Source organism: Mastacembelus armatus, chromosome 11 (genome assembly GCF_900324485.2).
Source record: "Mastacembelus armatus chromosome 11, fMasArm1.2, whole genome shotgun sequence".
Classification (NCBI taxonomy): Eukaryota; Metazoa; Chordata; class Actinopteri; order Synbranchiformes; family Mastacembelidae; genus Mastacembelus; species Mastacembelus armatus.
This window is the reverse complement of record NC_046643.1, coordinates 16,128,471-16,141,732: the sequence shown is the minus strand read 5'-3', so window position 1 is coordinate 16,141,732 and position 13,262 is coordinate 16,128,471. Positions and strand designations below refer to the sequence as shown.

General features: G+C 40.0%; 1 protein-coding gene across 1 annotated transcript in view; it reads left to right on the top strand.

Annotated features, from left to right (window-relative positions):
* The window catches only part of samd12 (sterile alpha motif domain containing 12), a 79,678-nt gene extending 66,764 nt beyond the window's left edge, over positions 1 to 12,914 (top strand). Inside the window, exon 5 of the mRNA XM_026300398.1 lies at positions 10,424 to 12,914. Within this exon, the coding sequence (XP_026156183.1) occupies positions 10,424 to 10,455 (32 nt within the window). The 3' untranslated portion in view covers positions 10,456 to 12,914. The remainder of the gene's footprint in view (positions 1 to 10,423) is intronic.
* The last annotated feature ends 348 nt before the right edge of the window (positions 12,915 to 13,262 follow it).

Sequence of the window (13,262 nt, the reverse complement as noted above, 5' to 3'; positions counted from 1 at the left end):
TTTAAAAGAAGAAAAAAAAACAGTCATCTTCTGCAGCTTGTACAACTGGTCCAACTGGCCTTCATGTGTGCAGGGTGTGCTGCATTGTAATGAAGAAAATAGCTTATTTTGGTCTGCCAAGTTTTGCAGAAAGATTTAAAATGGTGTGCCTGACACTCTAGAGCTAGACGGATGTTTTGTACAGTCTTCAGCTGTAGTGGTAACTGGCTAACATTACCCAAGGTCAGAGAATACATCAGTAAGTAACTGCAATAGAGAGCTGAAATCATGACATCACATCCAGGCTACTCTCTGCTGCATTAGCTTCTGTAATGTATATATTCTGTTATTCAGCATTTCTTTCACTGGTCTTTCTGAACTTTTTTACCTTCCATATTCCTCCTCATATATAATAGGGCATTCACACAACATTCGCTAAAAGAAACTGAAATTTAACTGTGTTAAACACAGTTGAGGAGCACAGAAAAAGCTTGAAAAGAAAGTGACAAACATGGTAACTTGAGTGTTGAAGCTATTCTCTATTCATAGACGTCACTTTCTTGGTGTAATTCCTAGAGACTGAAAACTGATCAGTACTCTTGGTCCTGCTGTGGTTACAGACAAGTCAGAACTAGCCATAACCCCTCGACCTGCCCACAAACTCACCTTTTCTGTTGAGTCATCTAAGGCTTTAGTGAGGTTGGTGTTTATTAAAGACCGCTAAAAAAACACTGGTATTAAATAAACAACATTAATAGATTCGTTAAAAAAAAACTACTTGGCCTTTGTTGCTCTCTAACCTTAGAATTAGTTACTTCCAAGTCTGATGAAAAGGCAACATGCAGTGCCACTTTCTGACCACAGAACTGCTCACAGTTGGCAGAAGAGCAGAAACCTCATAAAGAGAAATAAGATCTTATTACTACACTCACAAAGGGAATTAAGACTTGTCACTGTCTGAGCCATGGCCCCATGTGAAGTCATCGTTCCTCACCAACACTGCTAAGGGTTTCTGTAGATACAAAAGGTGAGACAGACAGGAAAGAGAAAACATTAAGTGGAATACATTGCAATCCTTTTCTTACTGCAAGCCCCACTTTCCTGCTCCCATCATCTACATCACTGCTGTCCTCCCTGTTGTCGAGTCATCACATTTCTGCAGAAAATAAGATTCGCTGTGCCATGAAGACTGATGATCCTCTTTAACCTCAGCTACTGAAGCACTTTTTCCATTCCAAAATAGCAACTAACCCTTTTTGTCTCTTCTCTTTGAAGGTCTCTCATATTTTATATTTAAGTGCTGTTGACTTTGAACATGCCCTGCTCAAATCTTGAGCCATGTCAGCTGAGCGACTTGAGGGGGATTGTTTCCTTCAAGTATGCTCAAAGTACACTCAACAAGCGTATTCCAAGGGTAAATTGGATAGCACTGTAGTCATAGACTTGCTTTCTTTACTTGAGTGGTATATCATTGATTCAGAGGCAAGTCCTAAAATGAGGAGTTTCATAACACTAATTTCACTCATGTCTGGTGTATTTCGTTATGCTCCATGGAGGATTTCAGACTACCATCATATCCATTGATACAAAATCCACATAAAAATGTATTTACAGTATCTAACTTTTTGTTTACATTGGAGACAAACTTTAATTACCCGTGTTTGTGTTTATATTTTATTCTTAATTGTGAAGCACTTAAAAGTTTTTTTAGTGTTAATATATTTTTTTGATGATGAGGTATTACTGCTGATGAGGGTTTTCAGGTACATATAAAATAGTAAAGATTAAACAGGAGCTAAAATAACCAAGGCCATGCATAATAAAGACTGCTCTGGCACATTTTGAGCGTTTGGTCAATACAACACAGCCCATCTGTGAAATTGTGTTACATCTTTAGCCATGTCCATAAAAGAAAGGTAAAGACTGGTCATGCAGACATAGTTATTGATAAGCAAGCAGATAATTATGGTCATTTCCATAGCAGAGTCGTACAAGAAAATGGATCTTTGCATAGCTGCATTCAAACAGAACCTCTAGGACAGCAAGCAACACCATCAACACTTGGTGTTTCATAGTGTAACTTATTGAATAGCCAGCAACTTTCACTGTCTTTCTCATGGCTGCATATATGCTATGATGCCAGTTTATTAGGTACAAACAAGCTAAAACTAATGTTGTCAGATGTAATTTATTAGAATTATGTTGCACTTGCACTGTTCTGAGAGATGTTTTAGTAGTTTATTCACCTTATTTATAGCAGTAAAATTGGACCAATTACATATAATATATAATACAATAAAAATACTGGTAAATGTATAATACAATGCAATTCAATAGCACTAAAAACTTCAGCCTTCAAAGAGATCATGTAGTCCAGTCAACTGGACAGTGTCACCTTCATGAAAGAGGACTTGTCTGTATATTGTCTGATATATACTGTATATATGAAATGCCTAGTGAGTTCACTTGGTTGAAATGTAGTTCACTGTGGGAGTAGAATTATGCCTTGGGTACCAACTTTCACAATTATTCAGATTAATGAGAGAAGCATGTGTACAGATGTACAGACAGGGTTATAAATATAACAATTATAAATATATCCTTTCTCTGCCTGCTGTAAACCTACACAGAGTTTAATATATCTGGCTCCAGATTAGGTTGAATAGTTTATTCTAATAAGCAGATTACTACTACATGTCAACATCTTGCTCCTCGCACTTTTATTATTTGCTCTCTGGGCAAACATAAACCCAAACATTTTTCAGGATTATTATGAATCAATCAACAAAGCCACAACAGAAGAGTTTACTGACTTTTATAAATCGTTGCAAGTATTTTTACTTTTTTTAATAACTGAATACGAACATAGCTGCTGTTTATTTGTGATGGTTTTAGAGAGACTGAGTTTCTAGAGGAAAGAGTGATTTCGATAAAGAGATATGAAGGGGAAGTGGGGAGTATCACAGCTAAAATATTGTGGGAGAAAGTGAGAAAGAGGAAAAATCTCATAGAGAGACATTAAAGAAACTATTCTCTGGGAATACAATGGTGGATGGCTTGCTCCAGCTAAATAAATTATCACGGGGGCTATTTTTAAGCTGAAGTGTAAATGCAGTAATCCTTGGAGCAGGAGCTGCGAAGAGCCAGCACACAGAAGTCACATCAGGGAATACGGCTCTGCCTTTATCTTCCCCTCACCCGCCCAGCTCTCTCTCTCACATACACCCTCCACTCCCCACATCTCCAGCCTGTCCCAGTACCTCTATATCATTTCTCACTTTATGCATTCCACACTAATTCATTTTTCTTTCTTTTCTCTCCTGCCTTTCATATGATAAAAGGCTTCTTTCTGTGTCGGACTATTTTGTTTATCTCTGAGCCCTCTATGGGGATGCCACTGATTTCTATTGTCATAAACAATAAGAGACAGGAAAGGGAAACATGTAAGTGACACACAAGGAAGCAGCAGTTACAGGATACCAGGACACAGTGGGTCATTCTTCAACCTGCAGACAAATCTTTCTTCACTGATATTTGCTATGGTAGAGGATATCCTCTGTCGTTGTTTAATAGCACATAATGGGTTGTTGTTAATCACCAGCACAGGCAGGTTTTACAAGGTTAATGACAGTGTGGCTGAGCTCTCAACTGTGCCCCTTTTCCTCAGGTATTTATCTGCATCAGCAAGAGCCTGAGAGCTGAGGATAGTTCATGGTGTGTCCACATCTTTATGTTTTCTTGTCTGTTGACTGAGTAATCAACTAATTCTTTGAGCTCTGAATATATACAGAACTGTGCAAAAGCTTCAGGCAATATAAATACACAAGGGATGTTTTTATTATAAATTACATGAATAGTTTTTCTTTTATCAGTTGATATCATACACAGTGCAGAAAGAGAACAAAACCTAAATCTAGTCATTATTTGTAACAGTCCCTTTTGCCCTTAAACCAGCAGTAGGTCTTCATCAGTTTGACCTGTGCACAGTTTCTCCTGGTACTTTGCAGCACCTTGAAGAAGCTGCTGGATTTCGTCTGTAGATTCAAGCTGTCCCATTATCTTCTGTCTCTTCATATGATCCCAGACTGACTCCACACTGATCAGGGCTCTGTGAGGTCAGACCATCTGCTGCAGGAATCCTGGTTCTTCTTGCCTCTAAAAAAAATATTTCTTCATAAACTCTAATGGGTTCTTTATGGGCCTATTGTCCTGCTGCACAATGAACCTTGGCTGCACAATGTACCTGGGATCAATCAGACACTTGATGGTGTGGTGTGATAAGAATCTAAAGTCTCTAAAGTGTCCGAACAGTATTGTAAATTATTGTGATTTAGTAACATGGCACAAAATCCACATACTGGGAATCTGGGAGAGACAGTGAGTTTTCCGCCATATCTTATAACCTTCAATAGCAAAAGACGTTTGCTCAGCTCAGTTGAAGGCCTGCAAGAAGTGGCTGGAAGCTCCAGCAAAATAAGTGTGAATCAACCTTCTGCTACCATTATCAGTAATGGACAGCCAAGCAAACTGTTTTCACTTAAAATAAATACCCCACAAATGACGGTATTTCATCACAGTTAAAAATGAAGCTATAAAGAGCAACCAGTTTGCTTAACATAGCATTAAAACAGGTAGCAGACTTCAGTTTTGCTGTATTCAGCAACTGGAAACAGTTTATGAGCTGGAATATTAAATGCAGCATCATAGCTTTTCCTTATGTTTTATCACCAATACCAGTGATGTTTTTAAACAAACCCCAGATGTTGCTGAAGACTTGGTGAAATCACTCCTCTAATGTCATTTTAGGAAAACTAGGGGATTGTGCCTTTGTGTTTAACACCATAAGCCATCTAAAGGTATATCTACATAAATTCCCTCACATGCAACCATGATTTCACCCACATGAATGTACACATAAGTAGGTACGTGCAGACATCAGCATACATGTGCTGAAATAAATGAGGGGCTTGTTTCTACTGTTCCACTTTTTGTTCCTTTGCAGTGCTGTGTTTAAACCCTGAAGGCCATGACAGCTCTGTGTCAAGAGAGGTATCCTGCATGATAGAGCAGCACAGTAAAGAAATGGTAGTGAGCTCGGTTTGACAGTCCCCTGCTGAGTAACTAAAGGAAGTTGAAGCATGGAGGTGAAGTCTGCATGCGTGCGTGAGTCTGAATATGTGCTTCTCTGTGCATTGGCAGGTGGCACTGGAAAAGGCACAGTAGCAAACAAATCCAACTTGACACAAGTTAGAATACCAAAATACAAGCACTTTGAAAACCACCACTCCTCTGTTTCTTACTCTGCATAAAATAGAATTATTTATTTAAGCTCACTGTGTTACGCTGATGAGGAGCTCTGCTTTAAAGAGATAGACGGAGAGAGGGAGAGGGGAAAACTTTCTGTCAGTTGTTTATGTTGTTGAAATCAGGGCAGGAGAAGCAGGCGTGCTCGCTTCGAGTCGCAGAATAAGATGACCTATTTTGAACACATGCTGGGAGACAAGGTTCCCTAAACCTTATCTGAGCATAACAGAGGTTTAAAACTCTACATAAATGAATATATACTGCATATTAACATATACATGTCTGTGTGTGCACATATGTATCTGTTCCCTTTCCTAACTTGGATGAACTGCAGTGGATATGTTAGATCTCGATTTGGTGACCTCTCAGTTTCAGCAACTACCTTCTGATGGAAGCCTGTTATGGTCTGGTCTAAAGTTATCATAGTCCAGACCACAGCCATGTTTACTCTACTTTTTTAAAGAGTGTGAAGCTCACAGAAAATTAATTATGTGAATTATGTGTAAAATTATACTATGTGATGATAGATAGGTTTACTGTGTCCTTCAGCAACCAAGTGGGTTAATAACCAGTGAGTCACAGAAGCATCATGTAGGTTTTAGATTAAGAACTTACTTTATTCATCCCAAACTGGGAAATTCCACTCTGCATTTAACCCACCCAAGTGCGCCCACACACAAGTGGGCAGCCATTACCTCTCACCTCAGTCATGGTATTGAAGGTTCACTCCGCTCCCACCGACAACTCCTGCCGGTGTAACTGTAACTGTAACTTTTGGGTGACAAGTCCAACTCTCTATCCATTAGGCCACGACTGCCTCAAGATGTTACATGTTCTATTTATTATAGGCATTAAGTCCATATTGGACAGTTCCACACCAGGGCATAGCCATGATTTTTTGCTATAAGCACAATCTTTACTTTTTCCCAAACTGTCCTTACCTTGTGCTGACTTTGTAGAAAGTACAAATTATAAAAAAAGTTGGCATTGGACACTTAGTCACTGAACGTAGCCAAGGTTTTGCAGTATGGCTAATCCAATATCAAGATAAAAACTTAAATATGTTACACTCAGGCATATCTAGGGCATCAAGCATTCCTCAGTTGTGAAACCCTGTCACTTTTGTCTCTCAGGGGTCACAAGCTGAAACATTTGAGAACCACTGCTCTAAAGAAGGAGTGTTGTTCTGATCCATTTCTTTTTACATTACTTGTTGATGATTAATGGAAGCTTGTCAAATTTCGCTTTGATGCTGCCATCTAAGGCTTAGGGACTCCAGTCAAGGCTTTTGGATTATAACAAACATTATACAAACAGTAATAAATAGGCCATTTGTTGGCCTATTTGTTTGTTGGGCTATTTCCAGCTATGGATTAATACATATTGGTGTGTTCGTGGGTATTTCCAGCAGCACAACAGTATATATCGCACGGACTCAAGCTAACTCACAGTACATGTGTGAAGAAATATGTCACTCAGTGTGACATATGTGTGGTTCAAATATGTTTTTTTTTTTCATAGTTTTTGGACTAAAATGTGGGTCAGTGGCACAGAGGAATAAGTCTTATCAGGCTTTGACTACACAGACAGTTCTTGACAGTTGGTTTCATGGATTTGTTGACAATAAAAAAAACATATTAACAACCTTACCTTTTAAAAACACATCTTTGTGTCCCATCAGTGAAACACAGCCAAGTACAACTTGGTTGTGGTGTATAGAACAGATATGATATCTAGATGGGCAGAACCAATGCAAATAACTTTGTTCATGTTTTCATGTCAGATGTGGCGGCACGTTGTGGTGTGCTCAGATTAAACAAGCGAGACAGGTGTGATTACGAATGCATGACTGAGAGCCATAAAGAAAGAGAGGAGAAGAGAGATAAAGCTAAGAGTGAAGCATGGCAGGAAGAGGAAGAGAGAGAGAGATTTTGATGAGCCGAACATTTGACTACTTGTCTCTGAAACGCTGCTCATCTGTTAATACTGACAAATGGAATTCATCATTCATACCAGTGGCAGAGGAAAGTGAGCTACTACAGTCTACAGGAGCATAATGTGTGTGTATGTGGGTGTGTGCAGGTGTGTGCAAGCATTCATGTGTGAATGTATGAGTATGGGACTGAATCTGTGTGTGAATTACACAGTGGAGCAGTACACTAATAATGGATCAACTCCCCCTTTGTTTGGGACGTAAGTGTGATGAGTGGGCTTTGTAATTGGTTGGTTTAATGACTGGAGACAACCCAAGTGTTCTCTCTCTCATTCACACACACACACACACACACACACACACACACACACACACACACACACATGCAGTTACACACCACCGAAACATGCTGAAATTGTAAATGTCAGATGTTGGCACACACACACATACACGTCAGGGAGGCATTCACTTGCTGGTCTGTTCAATTTAGGTTGGCAGATTATAGTAATTATGTTAAAGAAAAGATTTTCCAGAGTAATTTGCCCTTTTCTGCCCTTGAAGACTGAAACACGGCTCACTAAAGTATGTTCATACTCCCTTTTTTTATACTGCTGCTCAAGTGGAGAACGTGTTCACATAAAGGTTGTGAAAATATCCAGAGATGTATTGTTTTATAGCAACAGTAATCTCGTTGATTACTCAAAAATCTTTTCCTATCAGTTTAACCACAGCCATAACAGTAAACTATCTGTTGTATTAAGATGCAGAGTGTGTGTGTTGTGTGTTTAAGTGTGTGTCAGAGAGAAAGGGTTCGTGTGTGTAAACTGGCGGAAGAGAAGCGTAGTGACACCAACATAAATTGGAATTACAGAGTATGTCATTGAACTGCACCTCTGGGCCTGCTCTGCATTCACCACTACCTCAGAACAATATGTGTCAATATATGTGTGCTAGTGTGTACAAGTGTGTGTGAGATGGAGAGAGTCAATGTAAACTACCCATGAAATTAAGATTTAAAGCAGAATTTTCTGTGTGTGTGTGTGTGGTGGTGTAAATGCAGCCACTACAATGCAAACTATGCTTGAAATTAAGATGATCAGGAGACATGCCAGTCTGCATATGTGTGTGTGTGTGTGTGTGTGTGTGTGTGCGTGCGTGTGTGTGTGTGCGTGCGTGCGTGCGTGCGTGCGTGCGTGCGTGCGCGCGTGCGTGTGTGTGTGTGTGTGTGTGAGGAAACAGACAGCCAAGCTTAGGGTATTCTCAGTATTCATCACAGACAGAGAACAGGGGGATTTGAAGACTCTCTTGAACATGCTGACAACCTGACAAGGTCCTCCTACAACTGTAATGAATTTTCAGCCTTTTGTGGCGTGTGTTCCCACTGCACTGATAAGCCCTGACATTAATACTGTTGACAAGGTGTGTGTGTTTGTGTGGACTGATATGTGCTTTATGTTGATGCAGAGCAGCGTGTGTCCGTAGTAGTGATGGATATTACATGACTAAATTTGCCTGGTTGTTATTGTGTATGTCCCATATGTTAGCAATATAAGCTAGGCCAATAAGGAATGTAATAAATTACAATTTTGAGGTACTTTCCTTAAGTATTCCCATTTATTTATTTGCCTGCTATAGATACTAGATTTTACAGGAAACAGCAAGACTATCCTCCCAAGAAAAACAGCAGCATGAGTGGTTTCAGTAAATGCCCAAAAGCATAAGTTTACATCTAAGTGACAAAGTCCTGTAGCAACAAAGCATTAAATGTTGAGAGGGTTTCCTCTGGTTCACTTCCCTTTCCAGTAAACGCTCAATGTTTTTACACTTGACGACAATAATTGCCAAACCTTAAAAATGCAGGTGGTTGCAACTATAGGGGTGTGTTGTTTCATGAAACGGTAAAATACAATCCGCGTGATCCGATTGGAAGAATAGATTTATGTGTTTAAAGCACAGTACCGTGGGTTATCTTTCTCATGTTCGTTCATGTCAGTCTCTACGTTGACAGCAGAAATAGATGTTCAGATTACAAAGAGGTCCATCAGAAATCAGCTCTTGTGCGGGATAGGCCAATACAGAGCTTTGCCACATGCATTGCAGGAAAAGTTGCAGCAGATCCAACTTTGTTTCAGTGCAAAGCCTACTTAATAAAACTGATAAAACAGTTTCGGAAGGCATGGATAAATGATTTTTGCCTAGTAATGGAGTACTTTTACAGTTTTTTACTGATATATTTACTCAAATAAAAGATCTGAACACTTTTCCAAACTGGAAAAGTGTATTTTTTGCTCTAGCCTCAAGTTACAAAATGTTCAAATGAATCCTCAGCACTGTGTGGCTGTGGCTCTGCCCTGACATTCAGCTCCCTTAATTGAAAAGAATAATGTATAAAATCACAAATTGCTTTCCTTGCACCAAGCTTTCCATCCACACACACAAATACACACACAAACAGACACACACACACACAAGCAGTTGTCAGAGTTGAGGTTGGCATGTATCTTTGTACCTTGTCATCACATCCTTCAACTGAGCTCTAAATGTCACTTGTCTCTCTTTGCTTCTTCTGCCTGACTCATTCTTTGTCTTCAGTCTGCATCTGAATTGCTTCTGTGTTTGTTTGTGACACTGACATGTGCTGGTGTGTACGTGTTTGATGGACACACTGCAGCTCTCCGCCTCCCTTTGTACCTCGCCTGTAAGCACAATGATGCCCACTGCATTGATTTTCTTGTGCCATTTTATAATTATGTCTCCTCTCTTTTTATTCATCCTCCCCCTCTCTTTCCCTCATTCTGTCTTTTATCCTGTCTCTCTTATCTGCCCCCCCCCCTTTCTGTTTTTCTAATTCCATCCCCCTGATCCATTTTTATGCCTCACTGTGCCCGTGCTTGTTATCTCGGCCCTTTCTCTTTTTTTCCTGTTTGATCTCAACTTCTTAATTTCCTCTCTCATCTACGTCACTCGGCTCATTTTTGCTTTGCACCCCCTCCCTGCTCTTCTCTGTGAACGTCGTCATTGTTTCTCTTTTTGCTCGGCTGTTTTCATCTTATTTTTCTTTTCCTTGCCATTCCTGATTTTTCTCAACTTCTTTATCTTTCCGAGAGTGATTTTTCTCTCAATTTCACACTCCCCAACCCTCCTTTCTGCTATTTTCTCTTACAAACTTTTTTCTAATCTTCATTGTCTTCTGTTTTTTTCCACCAGCCTCTCTGGAGTGCACTCCATCTTCGCCATAACAGGACAGCAGGACTACCCTGTAGCACCCAGTCACAAAAGGACAGAGATGCCCGCTACCTTGCCGACATCCACCCAGTATGTGATCCCCAGACCACTTCCTGGATCAAGCACAGCTCTCTATCTCACATCTTAGGTCTCTGGCTCCAACTCCTCCAAAGACTAATCTGGAAAAAACCCATGCCTTCTTCCCAGCCACTCCTGAGTAGCTCCCACGAGTTCAGACTCAGTGTTTCTTCGTAGTCCAAACAATTTTTCACAGCTTCCTGGAGTCTGACCAATAGTTTCCATTACAGGCGTTCCATCTCCAGTCATTTCTGACCTTTGCAGCCAATCCTTCACCAGACCTCTCACGCTCTGGCTCCTACACTTCTCTCAGACATCCCTTCACTCCCTCTCGCTCAAGAACTACCCTGACAGCCAAGCTCCCTCAATATCCATCTATCCAGAATTCAGTGCTTGCTTGGCTCGGTTTCCTAAAAGCATTTCGACTCAAAGATACCATTGCCTTGTGGTTGGATGCCAGTTTTAGTGTGTGTGCTGTTTAGCTTTTAGGAAAGTTATCTCAGAACAATACTCTTAGGGTAGACAGTGACAGCCACAGTATGAATCCACTCCTTTCTGTCACTAAACAGTATCTTGTCTGTGGCATGTTAGCTCCTTCATTGTAGCACCTTATTATGTATTTTCTCCCATGAGTACTCCTGTGATTCACTGCTGAGCCTGGTTCCGCCCCACTAAGAACTTACAGTAGTGGCAGCAAAAAAAAAAAAAAGACTACCACCTCTCCTTACCTGATGCTTTCTCCTTATCTCCCCAGACTATACTACAATAATTGCAGGAGGATGATACATTTTACACAACCATGTGTGCATTTTGTGCGTTTTCTCTCTAGATCCTGGAAATGGTATCTGACTACGCCTGGTAAAGTATCCATATCTCACCTCACTTTTGCGCTCCCCATATTTTGAATCCCTCACGTAGTGTAGACTGTAAGTCTGAGAGAATTTCAGTGTGAAACAGCCAACAGTTAATAGGGGAATAAGCTCTGAACCTAGCAACACATTAGGTATGGTTAAGTTGACACCCCGAAATAAAGACAATGTTGTGAAAGGCAATCTGAAGGACATGAAGCAGATCCTGAGAAAGAAGGAGGATGAGGTGAGATGGAAATTCCCTTGGTGTCCCTAAAAGCACTGTGCTGGCAGGTTAACTTTATTGGTAACTGAAAATGAGGTGGCTGCAAGAAAAGCATGGAAGCAGGCAAAAGCAAAAGGGCTCCGTGAACCAAGAGATGCTTTGACTTGAAATTCTTTACCGCTAATGAGGAGGGAAAAAGAAGAAAAGACATCGCAGATAACAAAGAGCGTTTTTCATTTCCCCCTCCATACCACCAACTCTTTATTGTTTTGTCTCCTTTCCATCTCACTGCTTGAAACTATTTTTAGATGATATGTTGAAAATAATGTAGAAAGGAAACATGCTGTGCAAAAAAGCTCATCATGGAAATGTTGTCTGTCAGTCAGTTAGTAAGGTACACTATATTGTAATATAAAATCTTTGCTGTCAATGTAAATAATGGCCACTCACTGTTGATATTACAGGTATTTTAACTGCACTTAAAAGCACATGTATCTGTTATGGAACAAAACAGCTGTTACGTGGATCATTGTCATCCCTTTCACTGTCTATGAGTGTAAATACATTATAGAATTCTGTAGTCAATATAATGACTGTAATTATCAGCCACTGATTTCAGTGTACAAAAGTGATATTTATCAAAAGCTCATATCTATGCCTGTGTAGCATGAGCTGTTGTCACGGTAACAACATCTTTTCTTTCCTGGATGAGAGATGTCAGTCAGAGAAGAATAAAAATGCTGCTTAATTTGGAGGAGAGGAATAAAAGGGGTCAGCATTGGCCCCTGAGAGTCATTGTGTTTTAATGGGATTCCATTTGTACACAGAACCCTGTGTGTCCAGCCATTCATTGTTTGGATAGTAGCCGTAGCCTAATGCGGAGAAGACCTGCAAGCAGATTGAATCTTATTGATCAGCTCTTCAGGACATACAGTCAGTCCTCCAGGATTACAAAAGCTTAAAGGAGTGTACATGTGTGTGTGTACGTGTGTGCTGACAGTCAAATAGGAATGAAGTTGTTCAGGCTAAAACACAAGTGGCTATTTCACGGTCGGGTGGAGATGCCGTGTTCATGTCTGTCAAGGCCACAGAAGGGGAGGGCTGAAGCTTCTGTTACGTTGGGAACTTTTCCACTGCTGGATTTCACTTTAATCATTTGCAGGGGTAAAGGTTATGACATGAAATACCCAGTTTAATTAACGTAAACATTTGTTGACAGGAATTTTGGACTGTATTTTGACCAGAATAATGAAAAAATAATATATAGTTAAAATAATAACTGCTTATTAACGTTAAACAAATAGCATATTGGGAGCTATGTTTATTTGCACAAAATGTGGAGCTACAGCTGCTAAATTCAGCTTAAAAGACCGGACACTGTTTATTTGCTTTCACGCCAGCTTCAGATTAAACTGGGTTTATGTCATGTCTGCCCAATAAATATGAAGCCTAGCAGCAGTGGTTTAGCTGAGCGTAGCATAAACCTGGTTTTATCAGAAGATTGCTTACCACTGTCTCTGAAGTTGTTTAATTTTTACAAAATCTGAAATGCTACAATGACAAATAATGTACAGAGTTAATGGTGAGCTTTAAAAGTACTGGAAGGTTGTTTTTGTTTCCCCCAAGAGCTCTGCTAGCTGCTTTCCCCGTCTTCTGGCCTGTGCTATAA